This window comes from Ambystoma mexicanum, chromosome 1q (genome assembly GCF_040938575.1).
Source record: "Ambystoma mexicanum isolate Mex_15411 chromosome 1q, UKY_AmexF1_1, whole genome shotgun sequence".
Taxonomy (NCBI): Eukaryota; Metazoa; Chordata; class Amphibia; order Caudata; family Ambystomatidae; genus Ambystoma; species Ambystoma mexicanum.
Genome location: NC_090922.1, coordinates 1,212,712,174 through 1,212,733,416, shown reverse-complemented (window position 1 = coordinate 1,212,733,416; position 21,243 = coordinate 1,212,712,174). Strand labels below are relative to the sequence as shown.

The 21,243-nt window shown below is 46.7% G+C and overlaps 1 protein-coding gene across 4 annotated transcripts in view; it reads left to right on the top strand.

Moving 5' to 3' along the window:
• The window catches only part of PDE4B (phosphodiesterase 4B), a 2,420,935-nt gene that overhangs the window by 2,033,955 nt on the left and 365,737 nt on the right, over positions 1-21,243 (top strand). For all 4 annotated transcript variants that reach the window (XM_069641971.1, XM_069641970.1, XM_069641972.1 and 1 more), the window contains one exon: positions 16,707-16,756. In XM_069641971.1, coding sequence (XP_069498072.1) covers positions 16,707-16,756 — 50 coding nt within the window. The remainder of the gene's footprint in view (positions 1-16,706; positions 16,757-21,243) is intronic.

Genomic DNA, 21,243 nt, shown 5'->3' with positions numbered 1-21,243 from the left:
CTCTCCATATGAGCCTGGCGCCATAGGCGCCAGGACTGGACCCAAATAGCTCCTAGCAGGGGTTGTTGGGCTTGCTTGGGATGACTTGATGCCTGCTTCCAGAGTTGCTGGACTTGGTCTGTGTCCCCGGGGGTAGACATTGTGACAAATTGCTCCTGGTTTCAGTTTAATTTTCACTTCACCTGCCCCCTTCAGGAGGCCTACATCATAGGGCCCTGTAGTCCATACCGCGACAGGCACTTGGGCCATGTCGTCATCAAAGTATTCTGTACAAATTAGCACCAACATCATTCTCTATGGCACCTCCCGTTTGATCATTTTGACCCAAAATATGAGACTCACTTCTAGCCTTGTCTCTTCTGGGTCAGGGTGTTTTTCAAACAGATCGTCATCGGTGACGTCAGTCACTCGATACCCTTCTTCGATGGCGATCATCGCACACCATTGTCTGCCTTCGTCGTCATATCCTTCGACCAATACCACTTTCCCTCGTACTGCGCTGATTTGTATCATTAAGGGAAATACTTGTCCCTCCTCTTCGTGCATAGGTATTCTGTGTCTGAATAGAAACTCATCAGCTGTCCTCATAGTTCTATCTGCGAGGCCTGGCAATCCCGCCATGAGCACCTGCATGCCATATGTGAAGACTTCTGGCTCCAATGGTATAGCTCTCATGGCTATACATCTGGAGTATGCTCTGATCATTTCACACACGTTTGAATAATGCATTCCTGGAGTGGAGCATACTATACCATTCTAAGTAAACGAGATTGTCATATTTAATTTAGTCATTAAGTCCCGACCCAGGATGTTTACTGGGGTCTGACGTGAATATAATAAGGGTACATTCATTTCGTGCTCTCCCACAGAGACTGGGAGCGCGTCTGTAAAGGGAACTCTACTGTGAGCTCCCGTGAAACTCTGAGTATCTATGGCTTCGCCGGACAAGGAAAACTTGCCTTCTCGTAGGCACGAGCGCGTCGCACCGTGTCAACTAAGAAGGAATATTCGTTACCCCCTATGACAACATTCACCCTAGCTTCCCTATTAGGGTCTGGTGTCACTGATAGGATAGAACACATCAGAGCCCCCGTGAGCTGTCCTATTTCATATATAAGTTCGGCCCGCTATATACCTGCTGATTTCCCCCATTCCCAGGGTTGACTCCCCCTCCGGAGCTAATGCCTTGTGACATTTGCAGTGGTGCCTGCTGGGAATGGCCCTGCGGTACGTTCCCAATGTGCGGGGGTGGAACCGCTTGCTGTGCACCCTGCTGCAAGCCTGGCGCCTGCTGCTGCACTGTGTGATTTTGTGCACCGCCCTGTTGCGGGACGGCTGGCTGATTCACCATGCCTGCCCCCAACCCTTGGCTATGTTGCCACATGCCTTGGCTTCTGCACATGCGCGCCACATGTCCTGTCATACCACACAGCCAACACACTGGCGGTGGTCGGGCCATCTGTGCATCTGACGTAGCTGGACTGCCCATCTGCGCGTTCTGAAAGCCACTTTGATTATTCTGAAAGTCCCCCTGGTTACCTCGAAACCCACCCTGATTACACTGCCATTCTCTTCCTCCGAAACCCCTTCCCCTCGGGTAAAATTCTGCGCTATCTTGGTTATTCTGGGATGGGTTAGCTACTGTTTGCGCTCTTGGTTTAGCTGGGCTTGTCAGCATGGCTCCCTCAAGAGCATACTTTGAGAGTTTCTTTTGCACCAGCTTTGCTTCCTCACCCTTACGAGTTGCCTCTTTCTTCCGGTTCTTTTCTTTCAACAATCTGTAGTAGTGTGCAATTGTCAACTGTATTTCGGCCCATTGTTTTGCTTCTACTCCTACCAATTTTTTGAGCTGCTTCTCCACCGGTTCAGGCAACACCTGACATAATATGTGGAAGAATACAGGGATAGATTTCCTCCAAGACTCATGCGTTTCGAGCACCCACGCGTCTTGAAAATTCTGGATATAAATCAACGGATCCTCTGACTCTTTCATTTTCCTAGTCATTATAGCTCCCATATCTGAAGTGTCTGGATATAGCGTTCGCAGCGCTTTCCACACTGCTGCTCTACAATTATTAAATGGTGCTCCGTCATGGGAGGTGTTGATTATGGTTACCCTAGGGTAGCCTGCCCGTTTCCATACATTGGGCCTCATCACAAGTTGGGCGGTAACGCCGGCACTATTAGCGCCAGCGTTATTAGCCCTACCGCCAAACCCACTGGCGCTATTAGCACCAGATCACGGGTTTGGCAGAACGGGAAATCCCCATTCCCCACTGAGCCCATTCGGGAATGCCCCATTCTCCATTGAGCTCAATGGGGAAATTTCACGCTCTTACCGCCGGCGGAAAATCTGCCGGCGGTAAGAGCGCGAAATTTCGGCGGATTTCCCCCCAGCGCCCTGATTTGGCGGACCCTTAAATCTGGCGGTAACAGCGCTACCGCCGGATTTAAGAGTTACCGCAAAACTCGTGATGAGGCCCATTGTCTGCTCTTTCACCAAGTATGGCGGTTAGTAGGCCCTTAATGTCCCCTATAGCTAAGGTTACACCCCCGTCATTTTCTCTAACTCATGTATCCACTTTCCAGCTCCCTATGTCAGCATTGGAAGCTTATTTTTAAGGTTCTCTCGGTCCATGTGTGGCCATGGAATATATTGTGGTCTTGCTCCCCCCTTTTCTAGCAGCGGGAATTGGAATGTGCAGTCTTCCTTTTCTTTCCCCATAGCTCTCTTATCTATCGCTGGGGTGGCATTTCCGCCTTGCCGTCTCCCTGGCAATGCCCTTAATCTATCTGCATAGACAGGTGCTGACACTCCCCTCTTATCGTGGGGTGTTCCTTCATGTCGGCCGGACTGCACAGCAAACTTCGGTGTCCTACTTGCGGACTCGCTAGCATCTGACCATCGTACCCCTTGGTCCCTTGGGAGCCGTTTTTCGCACCGTCTCCCTTCCTCGTGTGCCTCATCCTCCGTTTCCTCAGTCAGATTCTGAATACTCCCAGTTTACACAACTCCTTGCATCTTCTTCATTTTGCCCAATCTCCAGCCTGGCTAGGGACAGTCCCCTGCTCCCACTACTTCGGATGACATCCTCAGTGTCATATAGCTGAGTGCTCTCCAGGCGCTCATCTTCCCTTCCCCCTTGAGATATTTGCTCCAGCCCCATCTCATCATATATTTTATTGATCGTTTCCCCGATACTTCGGGTGTCGAAGTCATCTTCAATATTTGTCCTACTCATTCCTTGCACCTAGTCGTGTGCAGGAAAGAATTCTTCTATGTCTTCCCATTCTACAACAGGATTGGGTTTATTAACTTCCCGCTCCAAATATTCTCGATCTTGTGCCCTCTGTCTGCGTTTACGTTCTGCTTCCTTATCTATTCCCTTGTGCTTCTTCGCTTCTTCTCTAGCCTTGTCTACTTCCCTCAGCCTTTCATTTCTACGTTCCTTTGCCCTTCTAATTTCCTCATCTTCTCTTCTCTTCATTTTCTTCTCTTGTGCTCTTTTCTCTTCTTCTGACCTTTGCTTATTATGTTTGTACTGGTCGTAGGCTGCCTTCTGGTTGCGATCAAGCTGTTTCTCTTGCTTTTTGCGGTATAGTTGTTCTCGCTTTAGCCTATCCTCCCTTCTTGTCCTTTCGTCCCTTACTTCCATCTCTTTTTCTCTCTCTCTCCTTTGCATCTTATCAAACCTCTCTCTAGGCCTTATATCATCACTTCCTTTTCCATCCAACTTCAGCAATATCTGACCTCCATCCATTCGTCTTTCGCGACTGCTATCTCATGAACTCTACCTTCATTTCCCTTTCATTTCTTTCCCTCTCTCTCCTTATCAAGAGGTGCACAACTCTGTGCCCGATCTTTTCCTTCATCTTCGCGTCTCTCCTTGTCCCTCGGGACCGCGGAGGCAATATTGTTTTCCTGTTCCTTTCCCTTATTGTTGTCATTACTGTACATAGGCGACTCATATGTGGGGTTGCTATACCCCGTGGCTGCCTTAATTTCTCTTAGCGGGTAAAGCCCCTCTGTTTTGCTCCCTTCAATGACTGGCTCAGGCGGGGCTGGTGGCGCGGTAGGCGTCTCACCCCCCTGCGTACATACATTTAGTATCCAGTCTGTGGGTGGTTCATCCACATTCGTCTCTTCAAACATCTTCCACAATTCTAGAACAGCAAGACGTTTCTCTAGCTTCTTGCCTTTATATGTGGCATGTAGCAAAGTCGTCATATGTTGTAAGACGGCTTTCGTTAGGGACCCATTCTGTGACCACGGCATAAACATCTTGTGGGCAGTACCCTTAACCCACTCTGTGCTATACTTTTTTACTTTAGGAGCATGCTTAGGTAGTTGCTTGCAAAGATGCGCAAGTGGGGTGACCTCCTCCATTTTCAATTCCGTTACCAACAATATGTATACAGTTTGTTATCCTTCTACTAGTATGAGCGAGCACCAGATACGCAAGCTCCAATCCAATCTTTTCCCGCCAACATTTTTTATACGATCAATTAACTCAAAACCATCAATTCATTGGCGATTCCCTCTCAGTTACAGAATCGCGTAAAACCAAATTTCATTTCGGACAATCAACGATACAGTTCTATTACATTTGACGTACAACAGAACACATATGACAGACACTTGACAGACTAGACAGACACCAGTTGGTCATACATATACCTGCCTTCTAATCAATACCTCGTCATGGAGTTTAAACGAACTCCTTTGATGCGTCTTTAAACGTCACCGTAGTCTAATTGTCCCTTATTATATGGGCTATGAGTTCACGTTTCTTCTGACCGCTGTATTAAAGCGCAGGAACAAGGTGAATCCTTACATTTTTATCTCAGGTGCCCCCCTGGTAATCCTTTGTTTTTTATCCCAGGTGTCCCTCTGGTATCCCTTGTTTTTCTCTCGTGTGTCCCTATGGTATCCACTCTTTATCTCTTATGTTCGAGTCATTACCCCATATATATATACAGTCTTCTCTACTTCTGACTATTTACATTTTTTCTCCGCCACCCTCCGTTCTTTCCCTTACTTGTTCTAATGCCTACAAGACATTTGCCAAAGTAACGAGTTCATTGTTTCACTCACTGATTGCATCTTTTTTCCTCTCTAGAGCTTCGGGATCACCGCCCCTTCCTCTTCAGCAGCTTACGGTTTTTTCGTCCGATTGGCTGCTCGTGGGAATGAGAAGGGTTATGCTTGGAAAGGCGGGTTCCTTCAGACCCACTGCAGATTTTTTATGGAATTACACTATCATTGTCCACGGGAAGCTTCTCAGCCGGATTGCCGAAAGAACTTGTGATATTTCCGAAGGCCTAGAGTTACCTTGTGCCGTTGGTCTATAGGTGTCTTATAACTATATTAATCAATAATCCATAATAGATAATCAATGGCCGTATCCATCCTCTGCTACCAAGTGTACAGGAGGGCGGGAAATTCACAGACGGGCCCATAGGTCAGTGCTCACCCTCTAGTACTTGTAAGACAGGATAGCTGCAACATGTGAGGGATGGGGGTGCAGGATTCACTTACTCCAACACGACTCAATAATGAGGACTCAGTAGTTTGGCAAAGGGAAGTCTGTTTAATGACAAGTACATCAAACAGGGAAACAAATGGGAATCAGCATCGTTGCGATCACCTGTCTCTCTCCAACTTCCACAAACTTCAGTTGAACAGCAATTCTTATAGGCAATATTCGTCATTATTGACGTCTAATTCTACAAAACTCATCATGCAACATAATTGGTTAGGAAAGGTAACTTAAGTATAGGTGCTATATCTGTATATGATAACGGAACATGCGGATTGGATAACTCTTATCGGGTGGGCGTCTACACCCCTCCCTCTACATCACACGTGATAGACATCACTGCAAGTACGACGTCTTATTGGTTCTACGATATATAGGACCCCAGATAACTTGGTCCATTGTGATAGGGCAGGTTACACCCCTAGACATAAATTTCCACTTTTAATTAGCAGCATGCAGAATGGACACCCAGGTGCCTGGTGTCCCAAGTTTCACCCTGCCTCCCTTCCATCAATCAGTATCTTGGGCTATGTGTCAATTAGTTGGCTGGGTATGTCCTCGAAACTGTAGCCTCTTATCAGGAAAAGTTATGGCATCCTCGGGTTCTGCGTGACATCAGGCGGTGGCACCTTGGCTGATCACATGCTAGTTCACCATGAATCTGATTCAGTTTCCAGCTTTTAGTGTATTTAATTCTGTTTCGGCCTTGCCACCTGCATGGGCCCCCCTTATCTTGACCTTCATGGGACGGGCTGGTACGCTCTGAAGTTTGAGTCTTGTTAGCTGATGCTCTCCTCCCTTTCTCTGGATGACCTTGATTTCCTAGGCATGAGCCGCTCTTTGTTGAGTTTCGATTCCGATCCATCCCTTGCCTCTAAGTGGGTTACAAAACTTGGCCTGTCGGGCCTCTGGCAGCCGGGGTACATTTCTGCTTTTACAAAATGGAGTCGCACTTGTATAATGTGTCTTATTGAGGTAGATGTATGGTTGGTGCTTGACGCTCTAATCTTCTACTAAGCATTGCAAGCTCTCTTTCTTTAGCCTCTTGCGTTCCAAGCCTATTTATACACGTTCAACTGGTCGGTTGCTTCCATCTTGTCTCGTAGTAACGTTTCCTTACGTTTTAACATTGTCTCTTCTCTGTGTCCATTACATTTATTTACTGGCGTGCTTGTCTTCGATAGCCGCTTTTGTTCATTCACGAGTCTGTTTAGGCCCTTGTGTCATTTCCACTGGCCTTCCATTAGGGCTCTTTGGGTCTCTTCGTGGACTGTCTGTAGGTGCTCTTCGTTTAGTATCAGTGGCTGGTATGGCTGTCTGATAGGGTACCGTGCATCCCAGGGTTGTCTGGTTATGGGTGCTTCAACAGGTATGGATCTTCTGATGTACACTGGGCAGAGCCCCAGTGCAGCTCTTTGTTGGTTCATTTGTTCCTCATACGTCACATACCTTGGTGAGTGCTTTCCTGGTACCTCGAAATGAGGGCTAGAGGTGCAGGCCATGTCTGGGACCTCCTCTACAGTTATATAAAAATAGAAGCCTTTACTTAAACTAAAGATACACACAACTGATAAAAACACTAATAGCCCACCACTGCAAGAGAAGACACCGAAATGCAGACGTTGAAATAAAAGGGAGCAATCTGGATGTGAGGATAGAGGTAGGCAGACAATATTTTCAGAAACAATCACATTCAATGAAGATATCTTTAAAAATGTAGGGAGTGGGATCTAAACTGTCACTCAACCCCCTTTGAGGTCAGGCCAGGGGTAGAGGACCACTTCAAATATATTTTAGCCCAGTGTTGAAGTCTCAACAGCATCAATCCAGGAGGGAGGGGCAGCAATCTAGCACTGGGTTGGTGAGCCGGTCAACTGGGTCCAACACAATTTGCAGTTCAATAAGTGACAATAGCACTTGGCTCAAAGAAGCTTTTAACAGGAAGGCGATTTCTAGGTCAGTGTAGTTCACACAATGTTTGAGGCGAACCCAGAGCTGTTCCTTTGTCCCTGGATTGCTGTGAGATCCAGTGATGGGAGTCAAATGATAGAATTAGCCATTGTTCTACCCTTCCCAGCTGGGAAGGTTTCCAGAGAGCACTTGCAGGTCTGCCGCCTCCAAAGAACATGTTCCTGAAACCAGTGTTCAATTTGCAGACAGGTCTTGTGTATCAGTATTTCACCCCAAATGTTCATCTAAATTGGTGAGGAAAGTGTCTTTCTCACTTTTTGGAGGTCTTTATCTTCAGGACTTTTGGCAGACTGTTTCCTGGTCAAGCACAAATAGAAACCTTTCTTCTTTTACTACTCAAATGTTGGTTCAAGAGGGTGGGTGGACACACCTGAAAAAGGCAATCTGTCACAACAGATTTGTGCCATTCTAGCCTTCTGTAAGGGTCCACTCATGGCTGCTGTATGCAGAGTCTCTGCTCTGTGATGAGATACCCAGAGTGCTTTGTCTGCAGGAAATGCGGATGGTGATATTTGAAATTTGAATGGCTTAAGAAACACAAAGATGGTGGAACCCTTCTCATGCTGGTCACTTACCTCCTGCACCACTCTTACCATGCCCTCTCCTTGTCTGATCTGCATCAAAAGGCCTTCACTAATAATCACCACGGGGGGGCGGGGGGCTCTTCATTGCTCTGTAAGGACTTGCGTTTAAAGCTCTGGTGCCCATCTACCCCCGGGGAGATGTCCTGTCTTCTTGGGAAGGCAGAAATCCTTCCCAGACAGATCAGAATTAATAAGGGGGTTCCTGGACTGGGCCCAAATGGTTTGTTTTGGTAGAACACAGTGCAGACAGCTAATAGGCATAAAGCCTTGCCCGTGAAATGAGTCTCTAGCAACCAGGCCGACAATAAAAAATTACACCAAAAGGTTTTGGCTAGTATAACTGTAGGTTCTCAGTGGCCAACATGTAAAAAATAGACATGGCTTATATTTAGATATTAATTTGTGATCTGTACTTGGGAGCACACAATGATATTCTTTGGATCAGGGCTGCCCATGTATAAAGGCAGTCCATGGTAGTTGGAACTTTGGGTTCCATCAAACAAATGTGGGCCAACCCCAGTTCAGAGTTAACAAACATAAACTATAATCTGCAATGCCTTCAATGAAATAAGCAATGATAACCTACCTTACAGCATTCCAGACATAGTTTTCATGTTCATTTCTGGCAGCTTTATTTCAGGTCATTTCCACATCAAAGCACAAACAAACAAACATCTTATAAATACGTAATGCATATAGTTTTCACTACTGCTGCACCAGCACCATAGTGCACTATTTTCACGATTGTGTGCACACCCAGAAGTCAATCTGCCCAAATGAACATGATGTATAACACTTCCATTATAGAAGCATAACCCTTAACACCTGATTACCATTTTAACGCCTGCTTTTAGCAGGCGTTAAAATGCAAGGCGCTAACCCGCCTTGGTGCTAATTACGGCACCGTAATTTACGGTGCCGTAATTAGCGCCTTCCCCACTCCCATTATGCCTATGGGGCAAAAATGGGAATGGGGAAGGGTAAATGGGGAATGGGGATTTACCGCCCCACTCACCTTGGAATGGGGCGGTAAATCCGCCATCCACCATGGTGTAAACAGAGTTTACACCATGGTGGTAAAGTAGGGAACTTACCGCCTGGGTTGTAATGAGGCCCATTGACTTTTAAGATACTCGTTCTGTTGGTGACGAAAGCAAATGTCCACCCAGAAAAGCTACTCACCGCTCCATCGCTGTCCCCGTCATTTAACACAGCATTTTGCTTGCTGTGCAGAATGTTGAATGTGTTATAGGTGTCAAGACGTGATCCCAGTGTTTCCTGACATGTCAGACAGCACACCTTGTTAATAGGGTTCAAATACTGTCTCACACAGCAACATTTAGAGGCCCACTGGGATTGGCATTCTATTGATGTTATTTAACATTTGCAAATATAGGCTATGTCTCTAGTTGAACCCTCCCCCCCACACTCCCCCAGCTAGATGGGCCATCCTTGAGGTCCTGTAAAGAAGCATTGAAAACCTCAGATATGTATCTTCAATTCACAGAGTGGACGAAAATAAACGATTGCCTCAATGATGTAAATATAGAGCTATTGCTGATTGGCTCAACTCTCAGAGACAGCTACCCTATCAACCCATGTTTCTTGAACTTGAGATCACGCTGGCCATGGTAAGTCATGTCAAGGAAGTGGTGTGAAGGTGTCACTTCTACTTGCATCTTCCTATGAATATCAGCCCTTCCTCAAAAACAATGAGCTAACCACCATCGCAGACGCCAACCATGCTTCCATGACATGTTAAATGTTAAATGTCAAAGGTATTTGTACCACGCACCGTCACCAACGTAATTGGTCCCCAGGCGCTCTGACGGATCTGTAAATGATAAGGTGGGATGGGTTTGTAAGGTGAAGAGGGAGTAGGATGGTGAGAGGAGTGGTGTTTTGTTGGCAGCTTCAACTCGGTATACACCAGATGTTGAGCTTTGGTGCGGATATTGGATCGGTGTCAGTCCGCGTGTGCTGCTGCTCCGGCTTATGTGTTGTTGCAGTGTTGTGAAGTGCGGGCGGCTTGTTGTGCGAGAGATGGTTGTGAGTTTTTGAGTGAGATAAGTATGCAGAGTTTGAGCTTATATTGGTTAATTGGTAACATTCACAGTTTTGTCTAAGTGTGGCACCTGTTGACCCTCACAATTCTATCTGGATGCGGCGCAGGACAATGTTTAGGATTCCATCTAGGTATGGGCATGCCAACATTCACAGTCCTATCCAGATGCGGTGCAGGCCAATATACACAATCCTAAGTGTGGCATATGCTAACATTCAAGTTTCACCTAGGTGCGGGCATGCTAACATTCAAAGTCCTATCTAGATGCAACGCAGGCCAATATTCACAATTCTATATAAGTGTGGACATGCTAACATTACCAATTCTATCTAAGTGTGGACATGCTAATATTCACAATTCTATCTAAGTGTGGATATTCTAACATTCAAAGTCCTATCTAGATGCGACGAAGGCTAACATTCACAAATCTATCTAAGTGTGGACATGCTAATATTCCCAATTCTATCTAAGTGTGGACATGCTAACATTCAGGTTTCACCTAAGTGTGGGCAGGCTAACATTCAAAGTCCTATCTAGATGCCACAATCTATCTAAGTGTGGACATGCTAATATTCACAATTCCATCCAAGTGCGGGCATGCTAACATTCAATTCTAAGTGTGGACGTGCTAATATTCAAGTTTCATCTAAGTGGGGTGCTTGTTGACCTTGACAAGTATGTTAGTATGTAATGCAAGGCAACTACGACAATCCTGTCATGAATAAGTTCAGTCTAGTGGTCACAAATCTTTCTGAGTGTACCTGGTGTGAGTCTATGGCAGTCTATGTTATTTGGAAGTAAGATAGAGTGGTAGGGGTTTTCTGGAGTAGAGTAATTGCTCCACTCCCCACCCATGCCACACTCACAGTTTTTGTTGGTGTCTGTTGACCTGTTGACTGTTGGCTTCACTGGCTTCCCCTGCTGACACCTGCAGACACATCTTGGAGCTGCCAATGTCGGAGCTGCCCTTTGCTTTGGGGCCCTTAGCCGCGGGGGCTGCCGGGCAGAGGGCTGCCCTGGGAGGGTCACTTATGGCCAGTGAGCTGGCCAATCAGTTAGGTGGGAGGGCTGGGGGAAATTGAGCACTGGACGAATTGAGGGAGGGCCTGCAAGCGGGATTGTGGGAGTCTGATGGGATACAAGTGCAGCACCATGATGGAGGAATGGGGGGCAGGGGGACCACATTGCACACGCTCACCTGTTAGCCAAGGTAGTAAATGGCACAGGGAGCGGACGCGCAGATGGTTAGGCCCTCGTGCAAATCCCTTAACAAAATACAGCCAATATGGGCCGGGGGGAGGGCACGGGAGGCGGGTTGTGGATCGGGACACTGGGATGTGGGTTTGAAGTCCACACAGACCGCACACTCTAGGTGCAGCCCCATGATGGAGGAATGGGGGCCAGGGGGACCATATTGCGCGCGCTCACCTGTTAGCCAAGGTAGTAAATGGCACAGTAAATGGCGGACGTGCAGAGGGTTAGGCCCTCGTGCAAATCCCGGAACAAAATACAGCCAATAGAAGGGCACGGGAGGCTAGTTGTGGATCGGGACACTGGGATGCGGGTTACATGCTATTGTAACATCCCTTGTGAAGGCATGAGTACAAATGTGATGCTCTCTGAAAAGGATAAAAAACACAATACCCAATGAGGTCCATATCAAATAAGAAGACCGACACAATTCCGGTGTTGCAAATGCTTCACAAGCACCCCATCTCAGTAAGAGTAAACAGAGCACACAATATTATTAAGAAACTCTTTCATCTAAATCAGAGAATTTATTTTAACAAAGGGCCTCATTACAACTCAGGCGTTAAGGGTTAACTCCGTCGTTAACCCTTAACGCCTGATTCCGATTTTAACGGCTGCTTTTAGCAGCCGTTAAAATCCATGGCGCTAAACCGCCTTGGTGCTAATTACGCCACCGTAATTTACGGTGGCGTAATTAGCGCCTTCCCCACTCCCATTATGCCCTATGGGGCAAAAATGGGAATGGGGAAGGGTAAAATGGGAAATGGGGATTTACCACCCCACTCACCTTGGAATGGGGCGGTAAATCCGCCATCCACCATGGTGTAAATGTAGTTTACACCATGGTGGTAAAGTTGGCGTACTTACCGCCTGGGTCGTAATGACCCACAAAGTCTTAAGACAACAATGTTCTACAGAGTGGTAACTCTAAGAACGCCCATATTGTTTCACTGTATCATTGGGGCTAGACCAATCAGAGTGTTCAAACATGGGGCATGGAGCAAGAAGCCAATTAGAATTTGAACACAATCCATCTTCATTGAGTAATTATCTATTGATTGATTCAGGAATAGCCAATGGTTGATAACAATGAACCAACAACAGGGAACAAGTACTTTAAGATACATCTTTAAAGAACATTGAATCAAGATCAAACAGATTCAGCTGGAGCTGTGCTCTTTCAGGGACTTGGCTGGACAACAGAAGGTGGTTGATTCTGCTGAACCTCTCTCTAGAGAATCTTAATTTTGGACTCTCTTCTTCTTCCTACGTAGGCTAGCTCCAGGGACGGTTAAGACTTCTATGCCCAGGATGTATGAAGAGTAACAACACCCGGGGGAGCCTTGATTGCAGACTACCATGGCTGGGTACTGAGTGAGAGTTGCTCCCACTGGTTTAGCTTCACCTTTATCTTACAGTTTCTTTTTTTGTGTGGTTACCTTTCAGATTTGGACTGTGTAGTGCACAATGTGTTCCATACCTTCCTTATGTTACAGTCTACCACATGAGCAATGGCTGAGAGCAGCAGCCCAACCTAATGAGATCAACTCTCAAACCAGATTGCTCAACTGATGCCACCATTCACTAATATAACCAGAGATGCCTCATTATTCAGAATTAAATCCTCTAAGGCCTAACATTCATTCGCCCCGACCCCTTAGGTGGTAATTTCAGCAATGCTTCTACAGTGGTCTATGCAGCATGTGTTGCATGACCCCTAGAGCCTGCAAAATGGGCGGCGTGCCAGTGTCCCAGGAGTCAGATGAAGCAGTCAGACTTCAATATTCTTTTCCAAGTCGTGGGATTTGCTCATCCCAAAATAGCTGCTGCTCTCCTGCACCCACGTTAGACCTATTACTGCAAGACAGCGGCTGTGATGAAAGTCTTGTCCGCTTCTCTCAAGGTGAGCATCTCATAGTGCAGGAGAATGGTTGATCCTTTCTTTAGATAGAACAGCTGAACTTAGATGTCCTTCTAGGGTCAAGCTAAATAAAGTGACACTCTTTCATGCCGGGATCACTGGGAGGAGGCTAAGGCCTTCTGAAATCCAGAAAAGGTCTTTATGATCTTGTTGCCAAGATGGAGATAATAGTGCTACCTTAGTCTTTCAGTCTGTCATGTGTATATGAGAGTACATGACTGGAGAAGTCACAAAAATGTATCTCTTCCCAATTCATTTAGAGATACTCCGAACCATAGGTGCTTCAATGAGAACGCGTGCACTGGAACAGGAAGCACAATTCCAATATCCACTCATCTGCAATCTGATTAGATTTTGAATATAGGAAGATGCACTTTCTGTTCAGCAGATGCATTAATGCACCTGCCTTCATTCTCAAGTAATGGATCTTCTATTGTGAGTTTGTTTGCACAGGTGCACCTGATCGACACCTGCATTTCAGAATGTACCCAACTTTGTTACTAAGATTAGTTCTTCTGAGCTATGAGAGATATATTGTGTAGTGCTGGTGTTTTCATTTTAAAAAATTTCCGCTTAATTGCTGACTATCTCCTCCTTTTGCAGGGGGTATATGGTGGATCAGCTTTATTTATTGGTATTTCTGTTTCTTCTTCAAAAGTTAAAGCACTATCACTATTCCAGTGTCGGCTGAATCTACTCATACAATTCAATTGTTGTTGATATGAAGGGATTTGGGAAGGGATTTGGGAACAAGCACTTTAGACGTAACTTTTTTCAATGACTGCAAAGGCTTCTGAAAGTCCTTACTCCTATTGGCATACATATCACTACCACTGGCATACTTCCAGTAGTAGGAGACACACCCTTAAAATATTCTAAGAGCAAGGAAATAGTGTCACTCACTTCCTGGCCATTTGCCCGGGATCATTAAATTGAGGAGCTGACCCTTCATCTAGAATAGGCAAATCAATTATTTATTCCCTCCCCCTCAGGAACGAACACACCGGTATCAGATACTTCCCTTCTGTTCAGTGTTTGAGAACACTCACTGCATTTCAGTTACAGAGTCTGTCTGCTCTCCAAGCACAAGCTCTAGAGAGACCCGGCACTGTAACTCTCTTTCCCACTGACTTCCTTTGTAGAATGCAGGCTGACACCTTCTATCTACTGGTGGGACTATGAAGTCCTGCTCTTGCCCCCAAGACATTCAACTAACTTACTTGTGCACCTGCCCTCATGAAATTAACTAATCTGCATAGGAATTGCCTCTGTCTTTCCCCAGGGGGCAAGTGGCACCTGCTTCTTCTAGATACTTCTCTGTTGAGAAATTCAAAGAAACCTTGAAGGCTGTTGTCGACTCAACCTAACACCCCTTGCTCTAAGAGTACACCTCCACTCTCGTGACCCCGCTAGGCAAGTTGACCATGGAGATGTCTGCTACCCTGTTTCTATTCTGGGTGTTGTATATACATATTATTAGTATTTGATGTGTCATAGGAGGCACAGAGGCAAACTAGAACATAGACCACCCCTGCAATTTGTATCCATAAAGAGGAAATATTTAGGGGATATTTTTGACCCTTGCATACTCTCTGAAACTATGTAGCATGAATTGAGGAGGCTGTGCGGTATGGTATTGGTGCCATGGATTTCATGTGCCCTGCCAGCCAAAATGTTGATGTCAAGTCTGAGTAATCCCCCAAACCCTTCCTTTCAAATACTGCTCTGCTCTTTCTGCCACCTTCCTCAAGATCAGAAGAAGCTGGGCCTGCTCCAAGGCTAGCAACGGGAGACCCATTAATAAAGTATTTTCCCTCTCTGCCTTCTACAGATTGAATGAGATGGTTCCAAAGTGAGGAGAGCCATTGCACCCAGCTTTGCTCACACCTTTGCAACATCTCCTTAAAACATGTGTGGCATTTATAAAGGGACCTGACAAAATTACCGAGAACATGATCCATATGTAGATCCCTTTCCCCATCCTCGAAATCTAAATTGGCAATCCATCTCCTCAGAGAGTTATGTACTTATTAGAGGGGACCCCCCCCCACACACCTCTAGAGATGGGGTGACTTCCACGTCCACTCAGATGCACTATTCCATCCTCTGATGCCACCCGTCCACTCAATGTGTCATCTCTCGGGATATGCGATGTGGGATTCTAGATGGCTAGTTGGTCTCAACCACTCATCCCTTGTTGAATAGCATGGACTCTCAGGAAGTCTCCAACTTTCAAGCTCAAGCTACTTCATATCAACTCCTCTTCTCTGCCTGTTTGTCTCATCAATTCTCATGAGGCAGCTTTCCCGTTTCACAGCCAGCTTCTCTGTCTGTCAAGGGCAAGTCTATCTCTCATACAATGCTGGTCGCTCTGAAACCTTTGAGGGGGTTGTTATTAGCACCTGGTTATTTATACTGAAATGCCTTTATATTTTGTATACAAGTGTGTTTAAGACTGGTCAGGGGATATGTGTTTTTACTTGAGCCATTTGCACCATTTGCATGCTGTGAAAGAGGCAATTGTTCCTGGTTTGCTACAATTTGATAGGCTTAACACGATGGCAGGCTTAACACAAGCAAATCTATACCCAAATTCTATAAAAACAGGATTCTTTGGCAAACGAGTTATTGATACTGCGGATAACACCAATGTGCAGAGTGTCTGTATTGACCAGGAGATGCCAATGCCCCTGTGGTGGAGCGGCCTCCAGAGCACTCAGGAGATTTCCGGTGTGCCGCTACCCCATGGGCCTCTTTTGTGTGGTTACCCCGGTGTTCTGCTCCCCTTGCCCCCTCTGCCCATCACCCATCTCTCATACTGTAATATAGGGCCACTTTGCAAAACATTTTCAGGGACCTCTTTTGATTCTCTGTCCACCCCTGCTATGCCCTGGGTGATATTTAACAGTTTTGCAAGAGGCATTATGGAGTATATGCTTGCTCATAGAAAGGTACCAGAATATATGGACGTCATTTGGGGATGGATAAGGGTAGCATTGCTAACCCTGTGTGTTTCTTGCTTCCTCTCTAGGCTGCTTTGCAACCCTTTATCAGACGGACTTCTGATATATTAAAGAAAGCCTCCAGTTCATGCAATTGTTTGTAAAGTGCTGTATGCCTGCTACTAAGCTTCGAGCCTTGCTGTTTTGATATGTATTATTTCAAAATACAATGGCCATTATCTGTATCAAGGGGCATGTAGGGCCACTTCCTGTGATGTCACAGGAGTCATAGGTTGTGCCATGTTGCTACCCCTTTGATTTGAGTGAAATGGCACGACTGTCAGAATAGACGCAATGCTTGTGCAATGATCATGCTTCTAGAGGAGACCATGAAACTACACTAAAGAAAATCCCGTTTTCACTCTTCCGCAGGAGGTCTCCCGTTGCAAGCCAGCCACCGATCGCCAGAGTCAGTCTGCAAGGTCAGTGAGATGCATTCTTTTGAAAATCAAACAGCCTTCATTTCCTGTAACTGCAAGGGTGTGCTGCTATCAAGAGAGGTCATGTTGCTTCCGCTGCCTGCCTGCGTGGGAGGCAATAGCTTCCACTCCAGTAGAGACCTCGATAGCGCAGGCGCATCAGATGACCTTGACATACAGGAAGTAAATCGAGGTCCTTCACTTGAGAGCAGCCTAATGCTCACCCCGCCATGCCAATCAACATCACCCACGTGGTGTGGTGGGACAGTGGTGTGCAGTGACCACCTTTTCCCATGTTGCACCAGCCTCTTAGCACATTATAAACATTTTGAATCTGCATGTCAACTTCTAGTCAATACTTGAGTATGTTGCTCAGAAGTATGGAATCATGTGCTGTGGTTTACAAGGTGATCAAAAACGATGTTATCACAAGTGGGCGGTGTGCTTGTTGCGCGTTCACCAAGTGTCTCTGAATGTACACTCCATCGATAGTGACATGGAGATGACTGCCCCACTACGCCCAACCCCCTCCCCAGGAGTAATTGTGCACACATGTGTGGGAAGAGTGTCTCTGGGTACATGTCTGCATCCTACATTCACATATGGTTGACTGTAAAGGCCCTGGCAACATGGCAACGCCTATTGCAAACTGTAGAATTGGAATGTGCGGTGAACAGAGGGGTTCTTTTTGTGCAGTGTCTGCAGCTCGGGGTGCAGCAGCATGCACTGCTGCTTTCCCACATGTTTTCCTGCTCCTTTGTTAGGGTTAGAGTTGTATTTATTAGAATTTTTGAAATTTAAAATAACACGCCCTATCAAGATCCATCAAATTGTATTGCACTGCCAGCACCCACGCATGCGCCTGGCATTAAAGTACTAATGGTGGGTGTGTTGCAGAGGGGTTGCGCTGCTGCTGGTTCCTCACTATATACTCAGGTCTTCTTTCAGAATAAGGCAACCTACAGTGACGAAAACAAGTGGTAGGACTATGTTCCCTAATGGCCTGCCCGAGCGCCCCAAAAACAACCCCATCGCCTGACCCCTCGCAGGCACAATACAAACCCCAAATGCATGGCCCTGCTGTTTAAGGGAACGTTCAGTGCAAGTTTCCACTTCTTCCTACACTTTTATTTTAAAACGAGACCACTCTGGAACATATTCTTTTTCAAATTAAAGTATGGGATCAGTAAAAAAAAATAAAAAAAATAGTGGAACAACACTGCCAACGTTCCTGCCCACTTTAACCACTGGCACCTACAGATCTTCAAAGCTGGGCAGCTAGAAGACGTGCATCGTCTGAGCCTTCCTGCCCTGCAGGGCTCTCTGGGAACGAGTCACAGTAAAGACACAAAACCACTTGCTCTAATCGATCTATGCTGTGCCATGCACGTGACATGTGACAGACAAAAAAAGACTTGCAGAAAATATCAACTGATGCTTTTCACAATGTGAATCAAGCTAAAAATCGATTGTTACTTTTCAACTGACCTATTAGATTAGCCTAGTAAAAGCTACTCCATGTATCCCCGTTCATAATCCACTAGCCATGACAATACACAAGAAACATGCCCAGTACAACATGGCTCTCTTTGTCTTCTGTCTTCCACTGGATGTATCAGGAGTTGTATTCTTGGTGTACCAGCACCACACCCCATGATATCCCCCATCCCCAAACCCACTGTACCAGCACCACACCCCATGATATCCTCCAATCCTAAACCCACTGTACCAGCACCACACCCCATGATATCCTCCATTTCCATCCCCACTGTACCAGCTCCACACCCCATGAAATCCTCCATTCCCATCCTCACTGTACCAGCGCCACACCACATATCTTCCATTCCCAAACCCACTGTACCAGCACCACACCCCATGATATCCTCCATTCCCATCCTCACGGTACCAGCGCCACACCCCATGATATCCTCCATTCCCAAACCCACTGTACCAGCACCACACCCTGTGATAGCCTACATTACCATCCCCACTGTACCAAAGCCACACCTCATGATATCCTCCATTCCATCCTCACTGTACCAGCACCACATCCTGTGATATCCTCCGTTCATTACCATCCGCACTGTACCAGCGCAACTTCTCATGATATCCTCCAATTCAATCGCCACTGTATCCCCACCACACCCCATGATATCCTCCATTCCCATCCCCACTGTACCAGCACCACACCCCATAAAATCTTCCATTCCCATTCCCACTGTACCAGTGCCACACCCCATGATATCCTCCATTATCATCCCCACTGTACCAAAACCACAACCCATGATATCCTCCATTCCCATCCTGACTGTACCAGTGCCACACCACATGATATCCTCCTTTATCGTCCCCACTGTACCAGCGCCACACCCCATGAAATCCTCCATTTCCTTCCCCACTGTACCAGCACCACCCCATGATATCCTCCATTCGCATCCTCACTGTACCAGCGCCACACCATGATATCCTCCATTATCATCCCCACTGTACCAAAGCCACGCCCCATTATATCCTCCATTTCCATCCCCACTGTACCAGCGCCACCCCATGGTATCCTCCATTCCCATCCTGACTGTACCAGCGCCACCCCATGATATCCTGTATTCCCATCCCCACTGTACCAACTCCACACCCCATGAAATCCTCCATTCCCATCCTCACTGTACCAGCGCCACACCACATATCTTCCATTCCCAAAAGCAATGTACCAGCACCACACCCCATGATATCCTCCATTCCCATCCTCACTGTACCAGCGCCACACCACATATCTTCCATTCCCAAAACCAATGTACCAGCACCAAACCACTTGATATCCTCGATTCCCAAACCCACTATACCAACACCACACCATGTGATATCCTCCATTACCATCCCCACTGTACTGAAGCCACACTCCATGATATCCTCCATTCCCATCCTCACTGTACCAGCGCCACACCACATATCTTCCATTCCCAAACCCACTGTACCAACTCCACACCCCATGAAATCCTCCATTCCCATCCTCACTGTACCAGCGCCACACCACATATCTTCCATTCCCAAACCCACTGTACCAGCGCCAAACCCCTTGATATCCTCCATTCCCAAACCCACTATACCAGCACCCCACCCTGTGATATCCTCCATTACCATCCCCACTGTACCAAAGCCACACCCCATGATATCCTCCATTCCCATCCTCACTGTACCAGCGCCACACCACATATCTTCCATTCCCAAACCCACTGTACCAACTCCACACCCCATGAAATCCTCCATTCCCATCCTCACTTACCAGCGCCACAACACATATCTTCCATTCCCAAACCCACTGTACCAGCACCACACCCCATGATATCCTCCATTCCCATCCTCACTGTACCAGCGCCAAACCCCATGATATCCTCCATTCCCAAACCCACTGTACCAGCACCACACCATGTGATATCCTCCATTACCATCCCCACTGTACCAAAGCCACACCCCATGATATCCTCCATTCCCATCCCCACTGTACCAAAGCCACACCCCATGATATCCCCCATTCCCATCCTGACTGTACCAGCGCCACACCCCATGATATCCTCCATTCCCATCCTCACTGTACCAGTGCCACACCACATGATATCCTCCTTTATCATCCCCACTGTACTAGAGCCACACCCCATCATATCCTGCATCCCCATGCCCACCGTACAAGTGCCACACCCCATGATATCCTCCATTCCCATCCTCACTGGACCAGTGCCACACCCCATGATATCCTCCATTATCATCCCCACTGCACCAGCGCCACCCCATGATATCCTCCATTATCATCCCCACTGTGCCAGCGGCACACCCCATTACATCCTCCATTCCCATCCACACTGTACCAACACCATACCCCATGATATCCTGCACCCCCATGCCCACCGTACCAGTGCCACACCCCATGATATCCTCCATTCCCAAACCCACTGTACCAGCATCACACCCTGTGATATCCTCCATTACCATCCCCACTGTACCAAAGCCACACCCCATGATATCCTCCATTATCATCCTCACTGTACCAGCGCCACAGACCATGATATCCTCCATTCCCTTCTCCACTGTACCAGAGCCACTCCCCATGATACCCTGCACCCCCATGCCCACCGTACCAGTGCCACACCCCATGATATCCTCCATTCCCATCCCCACTGTACCCATGCCACACCCCTTGATATCGTAGGTGGCATTGACCTAAAAGGTTTGCAACTGGATAAAGAAAATACACATTGTAAAGGATGCAGTATTCTGTAGAAACTATGCATATCTGACATATGCATGACATCTTCAGAATGTCAGTGATGTTACATACTTATATATGTAAGGTCTTAAAAAGGGTGTTGTGGCTATTGTGCACACCTCCCTGAAAACTGATTCATAGACTCTATATAAGGAACAACCAGGGTGGCAAACCGTCGACGTGGTTCAAATACTCAGAATCTAAAAAAATGGCACTTTGTTCTTCTCTCAAT